This window comes from Hibiscus syriacus, unplaced genomic scaffold (assembly GCF_006381635.1).
Source record: "Hibiscus syriacus cultivar Baekdansim isolate YM2019G1 unplaced genomic scaffold, ASM638163v2 tig00005465_pilon, whole genome shotgun sequence".
Taxonomy (NCBI): domain Eukaryota; kingdom Viridiplantae; phylum Streptophyta; class Magnoliopsida; order Malvales; family Malvaceae; genus Hibiscus; species Hibiscus syriacus.
The window spans coordinates 343,218-354,781 of record NW_024062059.1 but is presented as its reverse complement, the minus strand read 5'-3'; the positions used below and the strand labels follow the sequence as shown (position 1 = coordinate 354,781).

The following is an 11,564-nucleotide window of genomic DNA, read 5'->3' as shown; positions in this document are numbered from 1 at the left end:
CATGATCTCTACGAACAATAACAATAACCACTGCGGTAAGTCATTAAGTTAATAATTAACATAGTCTGGTAAATTGGTAATAATAGTATAATGTTAGGCATTCCATAACTTTTATTATACATATTTCATTTACTTCCTTGCATGTGCATGCACCCTTACCGTCCTAAAAAACGTATTTTTTCATCATACTTTTTAAAAATAGTACCAAGATCTTCTAAGTTACTGAAGTTATAAAAATAATAAGATGGTTGTTAAATAATTTTAAACAATTATAAAATGATCTTTAAATTTATCAAAAAGAATGATCATTTTGTAATAATTAAAAAATTCTAATGATCATTTTGTAATTCCTCAAAAAATAGTGGCTAAAAAGACTATTTCAGTATAGTTAAGTGACCATACATGTACTTTATCCTTTTTACAAGTATATGACACGTCAAGATGACGTCGGTGAGTGTCAATACCAAAGAGAATATGAGTCACGTGGAGAGGAAAGCATGCAATAAATACTAGAGATATTGGAAAATAACAAAGAGATGTCCTTTGAATGGTAGGTATTTTATATTAAATAAATTATAAATTTAATCACTCAACTTTATTTTCTATCCTATCCTGCTTTAAAAATTTTCAATTTTTCACTGAAACTAATATATTAGGTTTTTCTAGTCACTCCACCGTTTTTAAAAAACAAAATTTTCATCAGAACGACGTCGTTTTACGTTACATAAAAGCTCATTTATAACGCCATTAATGATGAAACGATTGAGTGACAAAAAAATTAATGTATTAAGTTCATCGAAAAAAATATATAATAAGTGATATATGAGAAAGTAAATTTCAATTACCAAATTCGTAATTTACCCTTTATATTAATAAAAATATATTTGTAGCATTAATGGTTTGCCTAAGCCACCAGAATAAAGGATGCGTTGTAACAAAAACAAAACAGTAGGCTACCGTGACTGTCAATACTCAATACAGTATAATTTCGTTTAATTTAATTATAAAATAAATGTTTAAAGCATACATTTTTCATTTTAGATATATAATTTTTTATTGTAAAAATACATGTTTAAGTAAAAGGATTTATTACATTCGGTTAATAATTTATTTTCCAATAAATGTCTAACACGTAACCTTCCATCTTACTTCTTTTCTATTGCATTTTCTTACTCTTTCTCTCTCTTCTTTCATTTTTCATCTACGTCAAATTCGACTTCCACTTAAGTCACAATTTAAGTCACTATATTATCACGTATAACGATTTTTTTTTTGTTGCCCTCTCAGTTCTAAAGTTTCGTCTTAATTAATCCGAATAGACATGCGTCACATACCTGGTTTTGGTGGTGAGTCTCCTAATAAGGATTTTCTGTATAAACAAATATTCGAACTCGAGAGTTTGCTTAAGCGATATCAAACTGCTTATAACTTAAACCAATCATATTAGTACATATAACGATTTTTATAATAAATTAACTTTAAGTATATATTAAAATTGAAAATAATTTAGGCTGAACATTAGGTCTAATATGAGAAGAAGTATAGAATTAAATCCTTCTTCATCATTCTCCGTTGGAGGTTCAACCACCACCAACCTTCTTCTTCCTTGGCCAATTGTTGTAACAAAATTTGGGCAACCCACAATTAACCTTTAATAGAATCTCTCCCACACGCTTCTTTTTAGCACACAAATATGGTTTTAGATTTGACTATCGAATATATCATTTACTTTTTTATGGTTAATCGTATGTAAAATATTATATAGTAATATTTTTTTTATTAAATAAAGTTTAACGTTTCCATATTATGGTTTAGGTTTCTATTTATGTTCGTGTATTCTGCATTTCATCACCGAGTGAAACGGAGAAGAAACGATGATATAGAACGCGACCGAGTCCTTCCATTTGTTTATCATATATTTTAGCTTTAATTGTTATTGTAATTCTCAAATGGGTGTAATGTGTAAAACCGGCTCCGTCGTGAAGTTCATCGGGGGAGTTCTGAACACAGCGGTGAGCTTCGTCGTCTTCTCTGTTCTCGACCTTGTTGATTCCATTCTGTGTTTTGCTTACAAAGTGGCGGATTTCTGCATCGAGGCCGAGTGGAGGCCTTGTTACTGCTGTCCTACTAAAGAAGCCATCACAAGCGGCGGCGGCGGCAAGATTTTGGTCTCCGAACAAGGGGAGTCCAAGATTGTTAGCCTCAATTCAAGCAAGTTGCAGCTGGAGGACATTTCGGATACCCTTTATTCACGTCCATCACTGGTGGCCGAGGCCTCGAAGCTCACCGTTAACGAGCTGAAGAAACTCAAGTTCGACGGCACGAGGATGAAGCGTTGCGAGAAGATGAAGAGAGGGTCGACGAGATCGATGTTCACCGTCAACTCCATCGTTGTGGAAATGCTTCAGGGCAAGATGGTTGGTCAGCAACTTCATCATATCCCTACATGGTCCGACTGCGATTGTAAATTCTGCAATTCTTGGGCCTCTTCCAGCAACGACACTCTCTTTGTCAAGGCCCAAGCACCAAAGGGTAAAAAATGGTTATGGTCGACTGAATCAAATATGATCCGAATCTGCTAACTTCATTATATTACTCTGATTTCAGATAATAAAGCACGAGAAGATGTGATATTCATCCACGGCTTCATTTCATCATCAGCATTTTGGACTGAAACTCTATTCCCCAACTTTTCGACCACCGCGAAATCGACTTACCGGTTCTTGGCAGTCGATCTTCTTGGGTTCGGGAGAAGTCCGAAACCAGCCGACTCTCTGTACACCTTGAGGGAGCACGTGGACATGATTGAAAAATCCGTGCTTGAAGATTACAAAGTAAAATCTTTCCACATTGTGGCTCATTCCTTAGGCTGCATATTAGCACTTGCCATAGCTGTAAAGCATCCGGGATCGGTCAAGTCATTAACCCTGCTTACACCGGTAAATTTCCCTTCATTTTACCAAGTGTAAGTGAAAATATTTACCGATTAATAAGAAATGTTGTACATGAACATTGGCAGCCATACTACCCGGTGCCAAAGGGTGAAGCTGCAACACAATATGTTATGAGAAAATTAGCCCACGACGAGTGTGGCCGGTGATGGCGTTTTGCGCATCTCTGGCTTGCTGGTACGAGCACATCAGCCGGACGATTTGCCTCGTCATATGCAAGAATCATCGGCTATGGGAATTTCTCACCAAACTTGTCACCAGAAACAGGTGAATTGAATTTCGTCAATCCTAACATTTTACCAATATTCTTAATCTGAAACAGTCAATCATAGTTCCATCAGCATCGACTTCATTTATGCTGTGATTATTGATATCGACCTTCATCTACCGTATGGCCCTTAATTTTAGTGCATTTTTTTATGTGTGTAGGATGAGGACATTCTTGATGGAAGGGTTCTTTTGCCACACACACAACGCTGCCTGGCATACGCTCCACAACATTATGTGTGGCACCGCGACCAAGCTCGACCGCTATTTGGACGTCGTCCGCGACCGACTGACCTGTGACGTCACCATATTCCACGGCAAAGACGACGAAGTGATCCCGCTCGAGTGTAGCTACAATGTCCAAAGAAAAATCCCTCGTGCTCGAGTTAAGGTCGTCGAGAACAAAGACCACATTACGATCGTTGTCGGCAGACAAAAGGCGTTTGCCAGGGAACTTGAGGAGATTTGGAATGCATCATCAACGAGTAATTAAACAGAAAAATCCAGCTTGGAATGGTCTCCTCGATTGGGGTTAAATTTAAAGCGTACAAAATGGAGTGAAATGCATAATTCATTTTAATTCCTGAATTTAAGTCAATATTTTATCGGAGTTATGAAAATGTTTAATTAATTAATTGTAATCATATGAAGTTCTATAAGATTATCAGACAAAGTGTTATTGTTTTTACGCCTTAGTCTTATTTTTTAAAAAATATTTTTCGTTATTGTCTGCAATTTATATGTATTTTTTAAATTTTATTCTATCAATTAGTGGTGACACACATAATAATACTTTTAGCGTAAACAGATTTTAAAACCTTAATTTCTTTTAGAAAAATTGTATGCTTAACCATTAAACTAGGCTAATAATTTGTTAAATTTATACCAAAACTTGTATTTAAGTTAAACCATACAGAATTATGTAAAATTGCTTACAGAAGGAATCAAACTTACGCATAGATTTTTACACAGAGATTTATTGGCAGAAATTACTTCTCATTACAGACGCGCATATGAATGACTGCATATGAAGACTGTTCAACTATGTTTTTATTTATTTTATTTATACATGCATGATATTTTATCTTTATTTTTAATTTTCTGACTGCCGGAGGTCTTCCACGGAAACTACTCTCAATCTGGTGTTGGGGCAGCCTACTAATCTACCTCTCCTTACCCCATTGCATATGGGAATATGGTTTTGTTGTTGTTGCTTACAGAAGGAATAAACTTAGAGTTTATGTAAAAGGGATCCAACACTTACTCATTGAATTGAACTAAGAATTTATTAAAATTAGTATTTAAGATTGAATCCAATGCCCTTGTAAGAAATGCATAATAATTTAATCTTGCGTATTTTATCTATTGATTAATTATTTCGGATCATATTTTATAAAGACTCAATATGGGGTGACTCTTCCAATACATTTTGCTCTATAAACAAATGTCGATATTCGAACTCCTAATCTTACTTAAGTGATCTACTGTCTCATCTCATTAGACCAATTAGCAGTTGATTCTATTTTTATGAATTTAATATTAAATCGAAATAAAATTTATAATATTTATTTAAAATAAAATATAAAATATAAATTAATTACATTGAGTTAACTTGTTAATTAATGTATCATTAGAAAACATAATTTCTTTTAAAATATTCAGAAAATGATGTGAAACCTAACTATCAAGCAAATCAACATTCAAATTAGTTCTAAAATATACTATTTTTATTTTTTTTAGATTTAACACAATTCTAAATTGACTCCATCCTTAAATAGATAATTATGTTTAATGTATATAAACCCACAATTTTATGAATGTTTTAATAACAATGATGTAAATCAAATTAATATTCTATCCATGAAATTGCATTAAATTTTAAGAACAAATAAAACTAAGTGTTTTCATTTAGCTCTAGACTAAATAAGCAAGCAAAGCAGTGAACCAAAGGGCAAACCCCTACCAGCTTGGCCATGGTAAATGTGCAGTTCAAGTCATCAGTGTCGTGTACCATAAAATTTGGGAAACTCGTGGATTCATCATGGGGCAAATAAATTTATTTTCGGCTGTCCAACTTGCCATGAATATTCTATTGAATGAGAAGAAATTTGTACAAAGAATTTTCCTGAATTGGTTAGGACTTAAGCACCAACTTTTACAACACTCTGATCAAGGATGGACCGAGGGGACGGGTAGGGTAGTTGTTCCCTTGAAAATTTAAAATTACTATATATTTTAAAAATTTTATGTATTTTTTATCGAAAATTTTATAAATTGAAATTTACCTATTTACGTCCAAGTTCAGTCCTAACATAAAATCATCCATCCCCGAATGTGGAGTTTTCCAAAGACAAACCAATGGAATGTGTATCGGCAGAAATAGAAGAACTGTTAGTTCACTTAGCAAAATTTTGTAGATTACTTATGGGGTTCCCCCCACGCCTTATGTTCATTCAGGTTGGTGAAAGGCACAAACCTAACAATTGCTAGCTGTAAACTTTAAGCTCAAGAGACTCTTTTGCTTCATATATTGTTGTTAAACTGTGTAACCCACGTGTACTAGGTGTTTAGGATGTGTACTTAATATCATATTTAATTAAATATCTTTTAAATAATTTAAGATAATTAAAAGATAATATCCATTCAGAATCTTTTAAATAATTTAAGATAATTAAAAGATAATATCCATTCAGAATCTTTATTAATCATTGACACCGTACAAATACAAATGTAACATCTTAAACTCGATACATTTAAAGACAACAACACTCGCTCTAACCACTGAGACATCAGATGAAATTCAATTAAAAATTTAAATTGATTTTAGAAATATAACAAGCGGTTATATTCTAATTATACTATATAATATCTCTAATATCAATATGGTAGTGTTGGATGTTTCGTATTAAACCATTAATTAATATATATATATATATTTAATTTATTGATCATATATAAAGTATATACACTGATAGTAAATTAAATGATGATATATTATTATACAAATTTTAAATTGTATATATTTAATTTGTTTCTAGCACGAATCGATTTACCTTAGTGGTTAAAAGAATCATTGTTGTTCCTAGAGGTTACGAGTTCAAACACCAACGGATGCAGTTGAGTGATTGAGCTTTCATTATCAAATGGTTGAGAGTATTTAGAACATATACTATTTTGTAATCACCTTAGCTTAATAAAACTTGGTAGTCAATATGAAAATTCCTATGTAAATCTCAATTGGATCTTAGGTATACCCTGACCCTAGACTGGGGTAGCCAATCCTAAACTAAACTTTTATGTAAAAAAATTAATACTTATAACAATTTTAGAATGAACCTTATATATAATGGAAAGAAATCATTTTTTTAATAAATTAATATGAGATGCCATCCCATTGAAATGACAAAGGCCCAAGCATATTAAGCTACATCGGATAAGGTGGCCCAAATATTATCATATAAAATATTTTGTGTTGTGGTATATCAGTCACCATATATGTGGTTAGGGGTGCTTATCAAACGAATCGGTCGCGAGTTGAGCAATGTTCGACTCATGTTTGTTAAAAAATTTATTTCTCGATTCTATCCGTTACTCGTTAAGTTTGTTAAAACATTGCTCGACTTGTGCCCGTTAAAAAAACTTGTTGCTCGACTTGTTCTCGTTAAGCTCGTTGCTCGTTAAGTTCACTAAAATTTTTATCTTATTTTTTTTAACTATAGGTAAAATCTACTAATACTATAATTAATAGATTAGTCATCTATCATGTTTTTATTATCTATTAGAAAATTAGTAATTTTTTAATGAAATAATTTTTTTAAATAAGTATTAAAATTTTTAAAAAATCTCGCGAACTTATTGAGTTAAGTTGGATTTGCTCGAATCAGCTCGTTAAGATCTCGAATCGAGTCAACCTGAGTCAAACTTTTACTGAGTTTTGACCAAGTGGAGTTCGAACTACTCAAGAACTACTCAACTCATTAATCACTCTTATGTGGCCTTACTTATAAGACAAAGGTCAAATGTACATATGCAAAATCATCATTCATGTTATGAATTATTGAGCACCTAATATCAGTAATTAATATTAATTATCAAATCTATTGAATATATATATATATATATATTCAATAGATTTGAATGATGATTTTGCAAATGTACATATGCAAAGTCATAATTATATGGCCTTACTTATAATACAAAGGTCAAATGTATATATGCAAAGTCATACTTCATGTTATGACTTATTGAGCACCTAATTTCAGTCATTAATATTAATTATCAAATCTTTTGAACTTATATATATATATTACTATTTAATTAGGAAAAAATTAATAATTGAATGTAAGTTGAAATCAAATTTATGATAAAAGCATTTGATTCATTCTGACCAAAATATTTTTACTATAAAAAATAAGTTTTACTTTTAATTCTTCACTTTTCCTTTATTCTCTTCTCATTCTTCAATTTTTTTAATCCGTCTGTATTTTAAATTTCTGAAATCGTAAAATTATCTTCAATAACGTATAGGCCGACACCGGTCGTCGTGCTAGTTGCCATTAAACTCCAAAATTTTTTAACATTACTTTCCAAACTTCTTAATTTTAAATTTGGTGTTTGTTTCATCGGAGAATACTTTGATGTTTATAAATCTAGCCCAAAATCATTTATCTCTTTTGTTTTGATCTCCTTCTTCCACCGTCAGATCGGGTCAAAATAAAATTATACTATTTTCCTCATCAATAGAAGCTTATTCATTATTAGAATTGTCAAAAAAAAAAAAACCATGCCAAAATGACAAGTCTCTTTTTCTTTTTCTCTCCATTGTTTTTTATTTTATTTTTGGATTTTTGTGTTCTTTTTTATTTTTTTTATTTTGTTGTGAAATTTTCTTTTGATTTAGTGAATCTAAGCTTTGGATGGTTGATGTCAAGTTAGGTAGAGTTGAACGAATTCTCACTCTCAAGTTTCGAATCGGATTCGAGGAGAGTATAAGATTCTTCTAAAATCATTTCGATTATTAGGTAGACATACAAATTTTTCATATTAGAATGGCCAAAACTTGACTCTATCTAATCCATACCCATCCCTACATAAAATTATAGGGGTAGGAGGGGCTTTGTCCTTTTAAATGAAAACAAAATATAATTTTAATCTTCTTTTACAAATAATCTTAGTCCCTTAAGATCTATAATCTTTATATATGATTTTGATAAAAATTATATTTTAACCCTTAAAATGAAACTTTAATTTAATTTCTCAAAAATCATAAACTAATATAATGGTAAAATTATTATTTTATTTTTTTAAATTTAACGAAGTTTTTTTTCTTTCTTATGTACAAATTTACAAATTACACACCATATCATTAACCTTATAATTTGAACCTCAACTTAAGGAATGAACTTCTACTTAATTTTAACTTAACAAATAACAAAAAAAATATGAATTATTATTTCTTATTTACCCTAAAGTATCATCTTCTTACTTTATTTATGAAATCTGAAATGTTCAAATAATTTCACATATATTATTAAAATCCTTTCAAGCAAGTAAAAGGAAAATGTTGTAATTTCATCTTAACTGAAGAGAACAACAATATCAATGGAGGACAAAAATTAACCGAACAGAAGACTTTTCACAAAATGGGGGAACTACGGCTTCCTCGCCCACGTAGGGTTGTGGGAAAAATGATTTTCACATATAAGACATCTATCATATTATTTATTGAATTAAGGTTTTTTATTGGTCTGAAGAAGTCATGCACTCCTGAGGTCTTCTCAATTTGCCTGGAAACGCCATGCAGTTGTGAAGTCTTCATATTTAGTTTGAAGACGCATGAAACACCTGGCGTCTTTAGATTGGTACTGTGCAGTTCACCCTAGATAGAGAAATAATCCCCCGATTGGATTATATTGGTAATTTTTTCCTCACATCATTTACTCGGCCATTTTGCCGGGAACTACTAATTAAGGAATACAAAATCTTCATTTTTTTCATTTCTTTTTTCATATGAACCCTAGAGGACAATAATTTATAGGAAAGGGATTGCCAGTCTTAATTAGTCTCTATGAGCTTTTTCGAATTGTTTTAAGCATAAACTTTCACTATCAACTTAACGATATACGAATTAATATCAAGTTTGAATAAAATGATGTTTTTTATTAATACATTACATATTTAATGAAAATTATGATATTTTATGTTATTTCAAAATGGTGTCTGAGTTGATTTGTTGATGGAAATATATATTCATGCATATAACAAGCTAGTTTATTAACTGCATGAACAACTAAACATGAGAAGGAAGATGACAAAAAGCGCATCTCACCGGTGACCGGAGAGCTAGTTCAAAGAGCATCTTTGGAGGATAGCATTGCTAAGGAATTCCTCGCTTATAAATATTCCGGTAGGAACGTTGACGACGACATCTTGAAGCATTAGATCATTGACGTTCGATACGCTTGCATGGTGAACATGGAGCTCTAGGTCTCGAAGAGCATCCATCAATCTGGCGGCCGGATAATTTATATCCGGACTTTGAACTCGGATCATAGCTTCCGATCCCACGAGCTTTACATCGACTTCCACCGCCTTTGGCCAAAAACTAGAGGATTGCTTGATCGTATTGTCGAATGTGGGTTTCGTGCTTTGGTTTTCGAAGACGTTGATGGGATTCAAGTTCAACTTTGGTTTCTGGGATTGTACCAAGAGTTTAGTCTCTAATTTGTCGATCCTTGATCTCAGTTCCTTGATGTAGGCTACTGCATCCGAAAGCAAAGATGCTTTATCCATCTTCGAGACGTTTGGAACGACGGATCGGAGTGCGTAGAACCGGTGGTTCAGCCTCTCGCGCCGCTGCCGTTCTGCTTCCACGTGGTTTATTGGGGATTCTTTCCCACTCCCCGGTTTGCGTCCTCTCTTCTTTGGTCGGCTGCTGTTCGACTCCGTCTCTTCAGAGGCGAAGTTGTTATCGGAATCAGCACCCGAGTCCGGTGAAAACCGGTTCAAACCTGGAGTTTTCTTCTCTTCAAGATTCGGTTCCTTTTGGTCACCTGAAACCATTCCGAAATCGAGAAAAGGGATACCGGTGGTCGAAATTTTGACTTGAGATTCATGGACTGCAGCCTGCTTCGAACTGAATATTGATTTACTAAGCTGCACCGTGCCCCAGTCTTCCACGATCATCTCTGAAGATCCCAGTTCGACAACTCCAAGGGGTGTCGAAACACACAGTAGGGTCTGAATCCCTCGCATTCGAGCTTCTCTAACTCGCTCACATGGGTACGATTGGAGTTCATGATCTCCACACAACCAAATATGTAAGCCTGAGCCAAAAGCTTTCCCAATAATGCCACCTCCAACAGCAAAGGATTGAGTCATCGACACGGTATAGAACCACTCGTAATCGGTGAGATCGCCGTCGCCGTCCCCAGCGCCATCCACCATTCGGTCCATGTCCAATTCGTTAAAAAAATCTTGCACCTCTTTTCCCGATCCCTTCCTCTGTTGGATTATCTTATTGCTAGATTTGCCTGTGAAGTCTCGTGTCCCCCGGAAATAGCCATCACCCCATGATAAAACAACGTGACCTTGAGCACCCCTTGAAGCTTGCCAGAAAATGGAGTAAACCCACCATTCAGGCCTTTTTTGGACGATGAATTGGAGGCGTTGTAGCACCGTAGGTAACGCATCTGGACCTTGGGTACTCAGAGAAGACGGTGAAGAACAAGCCATGGTGGTGTCGAATAGGGCTCGACTGCGACAAACGAAAATGATATCAGCTATGTAGTAGAAGTAGCAGGAAACTCCAAAGAGAGGAATGAGTGATTCGGTTGGGATATTCGGAGAAAACAAGTTTTCTTGGCCATTAAAGGACCATTATTAATAGTACTATTCTTGGTCAAAATGTTTACACCGTAATCACGTGGACATCTTATTCTAGATGCCCAGAAAAATACCATCCTCCATGTAACCCGAGAGGAGCCTATCAAGGCAATCTAAATTTTTAAATATTTTAATATTTTTTTATAACTTTTATTAAAAAAATTATTTTTATGTCTTAACATTTTATAAGTTCATTTTTCCTTAAAATTTTAAAAAAATATTTTCGTAATATAAAATTCTATCTTCATCTATATTATCGTATCTAATTGATGTAGAGAGTTCAGGGTTTCCTGTCTGAACTTTCAACCGGTAGTAAATTTCCCACTTTTAATTCACACTAACACTAGTTATGGTAGATTTCGTGCTCATCTTTTGCTTCTTTTTTTAATTTCCCATGACATTTTTCCTTTTATTTCCCAGGAAGATTAGATTTTTTTCATATAATTTCTTTTAACTTTCTTA

At 33.3% G+C, this 11,564-nt stretch overlaps 1 protein-coding gene and 1 pseudogene across 1 annotated transcript; one reads left to right on the top strand and one right to left on the bottom strand.

The window, feature by feature from the left end:
• The first annotated feature begins 1,833 nt into the window (after positions 1 to 1,833).
• Positions 1,834 to 3,906, top strand: LOC120199731 (annotated as a pseudogene).
• Positions 3,907 to 9,544: 5,638 nt separating this feature from the next.
• Positions 9,545 to 10,952, bottom strand: LOC120199692 (transcription factor MYC1-like). The gene has a single exon (XM_039200709.1). The coding sequence runs from the start codon at positions 10,950 to 10,952 to the stop codon at positions 9,561 to 9,563; it is 1,392 nt and encodes a 463-aa protein (XP_039056640.1). The 3' UTR covers positions 9,545 to 9,560.
• Between the last annotated feature and the right edge of the window lie 612 nt (positions 10,953 to 11,564).

Bases quoted from the DNA above. Each gene is read 5' to 3' on its own strand.
- LOC120199692 (XM_039200709.1), bottom strand. From the start codon at position 10,952: ATGGCTTGTTCTTCACCGTCTTCTCTGAGTACCCAAGGTCCAGATGCG.